At 38.8% G+C, this 9,111-nt stretch overlaps 1 protein-coding gene across 2 annotated transcripts; it reads right to left on the bottom strand.

The window, feature by feature from the left end:
• Window positions 1-1,847: 1,847 nt before the first annotated feature.
• RWDD4 (RWD domain containing 4) lies at window positions 1,848-8,997 on the bottom strand. Of its 2 annotated transcripts, XM_014880487.2 has the most exons (8): window positions 8,842-8,997; window positions 8,516-8,596; window positions 6,052-6,161; window positions 5,793-5,937; window positions 4,912-5,026; window positions 3,608-3,657; window positions 3,439-3,441; window positions 1,848-2,307 (listed from the first exon to the last, which is right to left on the bottom strand). In XM_014880487.2, exons 1-8 carry the CDS (start codon window positions 8,863-8,865, stop codon window positions 2,275-2,277), a joined length of 561 nt encoding a protein of 186 aa, XP_014735973.1. In that variant the 5' UTR covers window positions 8,866-8,997; the 3' UTR covers window positions 1,848-2,274. The 2 variants fall into 2 exon arrangements, with proteins under 2 accessions (XP_014735973.1, XP_088019659.1); XM_088163533.1 differs by lacking the exon at window positions 1,848-2,307 and having other exon boundaries at window positions 2,335-3,441.
• Between the last annotated feature and the right edge of the window lie 114 nt (window positions 8,998-9,111).

Genomic DNA, 9,111 nt, shown 5'->3' with positions numbered 1-9,111 from the left:
CTCAGGCCAAACAAAGCTCTACTGCAAAACTCATTAATTTAAATAGGTGATGTAGCCCTATAATCAAGAGATTCTCGTCCTACTGAGTAATCACTGATTTTCCACTGCCAGTAGGTCTTTACTAAAAAAAAAAAAAAAAAAAAAAAAAAAAAAAAAGGAATTGGCAGTGGATTTTTCAGCAGTGCTTACAATTCCTTCGGGAGTCATGATCTCTTATTTACAGCTGTGCTTTGTTTGATAAGAATCATTACATTTTTCCTTCTCCTCATTTATCACTGCTCAGGCCTCTCTGTAATGTCAAGTACCCTGATTCTTTAAATGATCCCATTTCAGCCATCACATTGTATCAGAAAATGGTTCAAGCAACACAAATTACCATTCGCAATTTACACAGAAGCAAAAAACTGGTATAAAAGTTTCCAATGCAAAATATTTCCTGCAAAAGTAGACTTCAAAGTAAATACATTTACTAACAGAACCAGAGGAGACTCTCAGATATCTTCATGAGAGCACGTGATTTGCAGGCAGACTAGGAGATGAAAAATCATGCATTTCACAAGGTTACCAAATTACACACAGTAGCACTATAAAAAGCAAGAGATCTGGTTCTTATTTGTCCTTCCTCCACCCTCTCATACTAATCTATTCAGATAAATTGTCATAGCAACTTGATTTATGTACCAAGGATACCAGCAAAGTCATGTCAATTCCCCTTGGAGAACTTGTGAATAGGGTCCTGCCTTGTGCTGGTGCTGGCAGAGACTAAAGCTAAATGCCCATCTTTGCTACAGGTTCACCACGTACTGCCAGAGCAGCTTCTCCCAGCGCTGGCACTCCACGCCAGGCGCTCCTGCTCAGACTGCAGCCGTGAGTCTCCCGTTTATGTCAAAGGCAAGGCTGCATCATTTGGAAAAAGTCCTCCCTTTTGTACTTTACAATGTTCTACTACATGAGAGTTCAAAAAGAAACCAGATTTTCTGAGATGACGGATGCTGTACACAGTGGAGCATACTCTTCCAAAGTGACACTGGACTTGCTGTATGTGTACTGAACACAATGGATACTGTCCTGTGGTCCTGGTAAAGTCACTGACCCTCCTATCAATAACAAACACAGCCACCCTGAAGATCACGTAAACATATACCACAAGATGGAAGGCAGAAGTCTTCCAGCACTTTTTAAGAATGCTTTCTTTGTAAGAGTCCTTTCAATTTCAAATTTGCAAAGTGAAAAGTGCAGTAGGCAATACAGAATTTAAAACAATAAACACATACCACAGCAGATAAATAGGTATTTATTAAAATTCATCTCAAAACAAACAAAAATAATAAAGGACATTAAGGCATCTTGTATTTAATAACAGTTCATACAGTGAGGATGACTTCTCTTTCTTATACAAGAGAGCAGATTAGGAAAAAAAAAGTAAAGAGCTCTCACGAAGTTCTCCCAATATGTTTGATGGATTACTGACTTCCACTGTCCCACCACTTAGTCAGCAAATCCCTCCAAAGAATGCCTATTTCTCCAGTGAAGCAGCTACATAATCCCAACACTTGCTGAGACACGTGCAAGAAAGCACTTTTGCCCCTCCTCAGACATCCCACTGTCTGTAAAGATGCACACTGGAGAAAGACCAACAGATGGGACATCGTGGAGAATAAAGAAGCTGCACTCCTGCTATAACCACTAATTTTTGAGCAGACTAGGATATTTGGCCTTGCTTTCACTAGTATTTACTATTTCAGCCAGTAACTAGTGAAAACGAGACCACAAGCTCTAGCCTGTTTTGCAATGCAACAATTTGTATGTTCTCCTTGTTCATACTAGATAAACAAATGACAAAGGTCTTATTTTCATGGAATAATTTATTTTGACTAATTAAGCTGTCAAGCGACCAATCACTGTTATAGTGCTTTTTTCTTCAATTGGAATAAGAACATCAGGAAATGTTTACAGTATCATTGGGTTCACTATAACAGGATTTCACTACAGACTAAATATAAATTAATAAACACTTCAGCACTATTCACTTCACCACACTGGCTCTCTATATCCTTAGTCACATTCTAACCTTCATTTAAGGCAAGTTTGTTGGTTGATTTTTTTGAAGATGACCACATGGTCTCTAGATAAACTTTTGTGACTAGATTTACAAGTTAGGAAATTGAGCTTTATAAAATGTTTACTTCAACAAATATGAAAATTATTAATAGAGAGATGGTGACCCAGAATTGCACTGTATTAAAAGGTGGAGTTTCCTTGTACCAAAGTCCTTTATTCATCATCTTTAGAACCAGTTTTGCTTAACTATAAAAGAGACACAAAAAGAAAGTATTCAAAGTTTAGACTGCCATTCCATTTATTAGGAAACAAGAACATTATTGCCATCTCACACTGAACATGTATATACTTAATTAACAATACAGACTGATTGTGCTACTGTACCAAGAGATTGAAAAGCATCAAAAAATTAATTCTTAAGCTTAAACACTAAATGACTTACTAACTTAATTCCTGATAATGGAAGTTGAATTAAATAAAAAAGGAACAACAACAATCCCCAGAAAAACCTCAGGGCACTGTTTCTATTTAATTTGAAGGCTCAATCGCCAGGTCTCCAAAAAGAAAAAAAGATGAAGTAATGGAACTTTATCTTCACACACCTCTGAGAGAATTCCCATATAGAAATTTAGACAATATAAAAATAGACATTAACATAAACTTAGTATTTCTCACCTTTTAAAGCTAGGCTTATAGTTATTAAAAGTAGCATGACTATTATGAAATCTATTCGAAAACCAAGACATTCACTATAAATAGTCACTTTTAACTCAGGACTCTGCCCAAAACAACCTTTAACATTTACTTGCTCTTATTTAACAACTAGAACTGGTGTTAGGGTTTACAGTGAAAATTACTTAAATTGTGTAAAATAAAATAGTTTGCTTTCAAAATTGTCAAGCAGTGATTTTCACTGAATCAGCAAAGACAAGAGGGTGGAAGAAATCAATACTGAGGGAGCAAGTAGAAAAGAATTATTCACTGGAGGAGTAGCAGCAGAGAACGAGGCCTGTAGGAGACAGCAAGGTGCTCCCACTTGGGACAGCTCCCTTTTATTTTTTACTTATCCACTGCCCTCCAGAACCTTGCAGCACTGCCAACTTTGTTTTAAATCTTCATGTCATGAAGACAGAATATTTGCAGTGCATTTGGTTAGCAAAGCCCTCTCATTATAAAATTAAAATTTAATTGTTCAGTAAATACAAAAAGAAATCAATGAAGTTCAAAGAGTGAAGTCCTTCAGAAAATATTCAGAAAAACTAGCATTTTAAAGGTCTTGAGAAATTTGTAAATTAGAATCCAAAAATAAGCAGCAGTTCTTACTCTTTCATAAAAATCTTTCTAACAGTAAAAAAAAGAGAACTTGAAAATACTTACATGCTGGACAGATATAGAAATTAATCAGACATCACAGTCAAATCCAAACACAGGAAGAAAAGCAAGAAAAGAATTTATCAGATCAGTTTTCTCCAGATATAAGTACAAATAATTTTTAATTTACATACACAGCATCTTCACAATACTGTATACAATATACTCACTTTACCTTAATTACATCAACCCAGTTCCATCCTCGTGGAAGCTCCCCTTTGTTATCTGCAGAAAAAGGTTTTAATTTCAACACACAAGCTGAGGGGAATAGTCATCTTTCTTCAAAATCAACCCACAGAATTCTAAATATCCAAACCCCTCAACTTCTGCACTCCAAAACCATGAGGACAGAAACAGATTTTAATGTCTTAAACACAGTGTGTTCTTCAACCAACCTCAAAGTGAAAGGAGGAAATGAAATGCCCTTAAGCTGTGCCAGGGAAGGTTCAGATTAGATTTAAAAAATATATTTTTCACTAAAAGAGTAGTTAGGTATTGGAATAAGTGGCCTAGGGAGGTGGGGGAGTCACCATCTCTGGATGTGTTCCAGAGGTGTCTGGATGTGGCACTTGGGGATAGGTTTAGGGGTGATTATGGTGGTGATGGGTTCATGACTGAATAGATGAACTTGAAGATCTCTTCCAACCTTGGGGATTCTCTGATTATGTGATTCAAAGTAATTAAATTTAAATAAAAACACCTCAGTCCACCTGAAATTTAGTTTAGAAGGTAGCTCCAATATGAGCTAGGCTGACCAGCAATGATGAATTCTGTCAAAGAACTAAATTTTATGCAGCTTTTCCTTTATACAGTTAACATTAAGCTTGCCAATTACACATTAGGTTAGGTAGATTATATGCAGCATTAACTATCACAGGGTACAATTTATGGTTACAATAGGATATCCAGATCATTATTGAAAACTGAAGGTGAACACCAAAGAGTCATCAGCAAAATTAACTGAAGTAATCAACACTTTCAATCAAAGTCCTTCTATTTCATTGAAAGCTTTAAATATCCAGAAGCACTTCTATTTCTAGATTGCAAACGAAATTAGATGTTTCACTTTGAGTTCTAAAAGAAATAGTTCTGTTTAGAAATCACGTTTTTAATAATGTGAATTATTTATGAAGGCCCATCAACAAACTGCATTTTTTGCTGAAAGTAAATTTTTAGAGGTCCCAAATCCTCTACTTCCACAAGTGTTTTTTGAAAATTTCATTTTTGTCACCAACTAAAATAAAACAAAAAATAAAACAAAACAATGATGTCATTAAATCATGACTCTATAGAAAGTTGACCAGAAATAACATCTCAAGCAAGAATAATTAATCTAAAACAAATAAAATTGAGACTACAGATTTAAAGTAGCTAATCTTATTAACAAATTACTAGTTACTCTTTCTCTAGCAAGGTGTCCTTGCTACAAAATTTGGATTTTCATACTGATCAAAGCAAAGATTATTATAGCGAACAAACCTGTTTTATCAGCTAGTTTTCGTTTCTGGGTTTTGGATAACTGCTCCTTTTTCTCTTTTTTCTTACTTGGTGGCACATCAGGAGTTCCAATTGAAATACTATTGCTTACAGAAGTCTGAGAAGGATAAAAGTGGTTGTAAATATTTTGCATATTAGTTCCATGGATATCTGTGTGATGTGATTACTGAACCTGACATACTGAAATACCTTGACTGTCAGAATGAAGCAATGCTGTCAGCAGCCTGCAGCTTTTAATCAACATCTAATCAAGGCTGTACTTTTAAAAAACATGTGTTAAGGACTGGAATTATTCTCTTCTAGTTGCAAAGGGCACCTTTTTCACTTTTAAAATTTAATCATGGAGTGTGATTTAGTCTGAATTAATTCAGACTTCTCAAACATAGAAATCATTCCTTCCTCCTCAAAGGAGATCTGCTGCACCATCATGGCAAACAATGTGCTTACACAGCCCAAAAGTCATAAATTGACCCAGCCTGACTACTTTAAGACCCTGGAGGTGCACTTATGTCTTTCCAGGAAGGCTGTAGTAAACTGCCACCCCTCCAATCCCCAGCAGACACATCTGTTTCAACTTCCTTGAGTTTTGTTTCTGCTCAAATTCTCCATTTTAATGTTATCCTGTGGGACACAACAGCAGGCTGCAAACATTTTGGTGTAACATCAAAATAAGTATCAAATAGAACAATTATGACCACAGAGCATTGTGGCACCAGGCTTTGAGTGTCACTTTCAGTCAATAACATGTATAACCAATGAACTGATTTACAACTTAGAGAACTCTGAAGTACTCAGGTTATAATAATCAAATTTTTTTTTCAGTTTTAAAAGCATGAAATCAAAATCAGAATTTATCTACTTACCACAGTGTTAACAGGTTGATTTTCCATGAACACCTCCTTATTGTCTTTGGCATATTCAAAAAGTGTGTATGTCATTGCAGTTCCAAGATTTGCTTCAACTTCTACCATTAACTTCTCCAATATACTTTGCTTAATAGCTGAAGATCTAAAGAAATCATTAAACTCAGCTGTAAACTAGACAGATGACAAAAAGTTCTTCAAAAAAAGAGCCCCCACCTGGCCCACAAGGCCAGGGAATGAACCTGTCACAAATACTTACATTGTGTTGTTGAAGAAAGCATCCATTGATATGACTGGTGCTGTTTGTGGATATGTTTCTGGCCAAGAGACTTCTATTAGAAAGGCTTTGGGATCTCCACTTTCACCTATCTGAAGAGAACAAAAAAATCAAATTTTATAAACCAACAGTTTCCACTCACTTTCTGAGGATTACAAAGCCAATACAAAAGTCTATTGGACCATCAAGACTCCTTGAGACAACTATTTTGATAGTTATCAGTTAGAGAATAAAGCTGTTATCTAGAAAGAGCATTAAATTTTGGACATCAATATTAACATTTACCCTGCAGTTTCATTCTAGAAGAAGTAACAGAAAGTGTCAAATCCGTTTTTATGGTTGGGGTTTTTAAATTCCTTTGTTTTAAAAGGTACTTTGTAGTATCTTCAAGCCAAATACTATACTGTTACATATGAGAACAGAAAATATGATGCTTTCCCCCCATGCATCTAAGCACAGAGCAATATGAAAACAAGCCACAAGACAGGGTTTAAATAAGGACGATAATAAACTAGTAACCTAAGATAGCAAAAATAATGGGTAAGAATGTCAATATTTACATCTCATATCTACAGATATTTTATTTCCCTGTACAAAAGAAGGAGTAGTAAAATAATTAAGAAGTCAGTAGAATGAGTTTAGATTTTAAAAGACAATAAATTACAGCATACTACAGACATACAATCAGAAATAACTGTTTCACACAAGGATTTGGAAAACTAGCACAGTAAGGTTTCTAAAACCACCCAAAATTCTCCCTCATTTGCTTCATTATAAAAATCAGCATTCATCTAATTATGTGTGAAAAAAGTGAGTCCACAAGAGAAGTCCTAATCAAGGTAAAGCTATGGTACTTCAAAATAAAAAAGTAAAACAAAAAAATTGCTGCTTTCTTATTTACAATATCTGTTTCAGCAGACTGGACTGACATTCAAAACCATTTGTTTTGTGGTGAAATAAATAAGACCTTTAAATCAAGAATTTGCAACGTTTTTCAAGGCAGCACTTACAGTTCATTTCCCACTGCTACCAAGAGCAGAAGTGGGTGCAAGGTTCACAGGGTTCTCTGAGGAAAGCACTGTATGTGTGCAGAGCAAATCCTGCAAAACCATACAAATTCCTTCTATCTTCTCATGCACTTACTTTCATTAGGACTTCTCACAATACAGATTTTTCTTCATGGGAAATATGTATTATTGCCTTTGTATGACAGTAAATTTTATTGTATTTGAGTTATCCTAACTTTTGACAATTATTTTTGCCTAATAAAAATTAGCAACGACCAAAGCTAGTGAAATGTAAAATGACACACTCTAGGCTGGTAGGCATGTCATATTTCCCCTTTCAAAGAAATTAAATTTATTAAGAATGATCCAAACTATGAAGAAAGGCTGCTCTTACATGGTGCTATTAATTAATCGAGCTGTATCTCATTACAATCAGTGACATTATTCTTAAGTTATTTGAGAAGTCACAGAAAGGTGATTTTAGATGGTTTCTCCCTGAAACAGGCATATGGCATTTTCAGAAGTCTCCCTTCTGTCCCATGGGTGCCTAAGATTTCATCAGTAAAGTTTTCTGGCCAGCAAAAGATCTGCCTCAGTCTAGGCCCAGAACTTCCAAGGTGTTAAATGTGAGAAAGCTGGTGAGAATTTCACGCCAGAATCTAATTGTGTACCTTGAGCTCAGCACTCCCTGTATGTCTCTTCTGACCAGGCTGAGTCACTGCACATGCCCAAAGCATTTTGTGGATTTTCTCTTTAGCAGGTAAACAAGACGTGGTCAACAGTATTTGGACAAGAGACTGGAACCTTGTAACTGAGCAGTTAACAAAGGTTCCAAATTTTACACAGAAACATCTCTATAAATCTCTCCATTTTTGACCTGTTAGGATAAATATTACACAGCAGGCTGGCTCCTTCAGAGAGCTTGACAGTTCTGGCTATGCAGGGCACAGATATGCAAGTGGGATGCCTGGCTCTGGGATAACTGGCTTGTGGTGCCAAGCAATGGGATAAGAGACAATGAGCAGAAACTGAGGGACTGGAAGTTCCACTTGAGTATAAGAAAGGACTTCTTTACTGTGCAGTGACCGAGCACTGTCCAGAAAGGCTGTGGAGTCTCCCTCACTGTAGATTTTCAAGAACCAACTGGACAAGATCCTGTGCCACGTGCTCTGGGATGACCCTGCTTGAGCAGTAAGATTGGACCTGATGACTCACTGAGGCTCCTTCCAGCCTCACTCGTTCTGTGATTCTGTAATAAATCCATGCTGGAAGCAGGTCCATACACATGACACCCTGTGCTACGAGTATCGTTGTACCAAACATCCTGAAAAAACTCCCTGTGGATCTATCTTTTACTGCACATCGGACAACTCTTTGGCTCAGAATCCCCTAGCACGGAAACTACGAGGCAGCAAAGTAACTGTGCAACTTGGCCTTACCCTGTACTGGAAGGACACCGGGCTGAGCTCCCTGAAGCACACGTCTCCCTCGTAGATGGAGCGCAGCGCTTCCAGCTCCATCTGCAGCCAGGGCCAGAGCAGGGATTACCGACTGCAGACCCAGCACCGACCGCGCTCGCACCTGCCCCACTCCCTGCCTGGCCCTGCCACCGCCCAGTTTCCCCCTCCCGCCCCTCGCCCACTCCAGCGGCCGCCGCTTCCCTCCCGCCCCGCCACGAGCGGCCGCCCCCTCTCCCCTCACGGCTCCATCCCGCCCTCCCACCTCTAGTTCCGCTCTCCCTCAGGCAGCGGGGCGCGGAACTCACCTCCTGGTCCTCGTTGGCTGCCATGACCGGACCTCCCCGCTCCCAGCCCCGCTCCCTCCGGCCAGGCCGGGCCCCGCTGCCGCCAGGGCTGGGCGGGCCTGGCTGGCGCGGCCCCGCCGGACTCGCACGGACGCGCCTTCCCCGAGGGCAGCGCGGGGCACCGGTGGGCACCGCCCCCTGCCCTGCCATTGGCCGGCTGCGCGTCCCCCGCGCTTCCTCCTTCTGCTCACTGGCCGCCTCGCAGTGACGTCTCCGCGCTGGCGCTTCTGA

The sequence above is a fragment of the Sturnus vulgaris genome, chromosome 4, assembly GCF_052056855.1.
Source record: "Sturnus vulgaris isolate bStuVul1 chromosome 4, bStuVul1.hap1, whole genome shotgun sequence".
In the NCBI taxonomy this organism is placed as follows: Eukaryota; Metazoa; Chordata; class Aves; order Passeriformes; family Sturnidae; genus Sturnus; species Sturnus vulgaris.
Note: the sequence above shows the minus strand (reverse complement) of the source record. Positions and strands in the feature narration are given on the sequence as shown.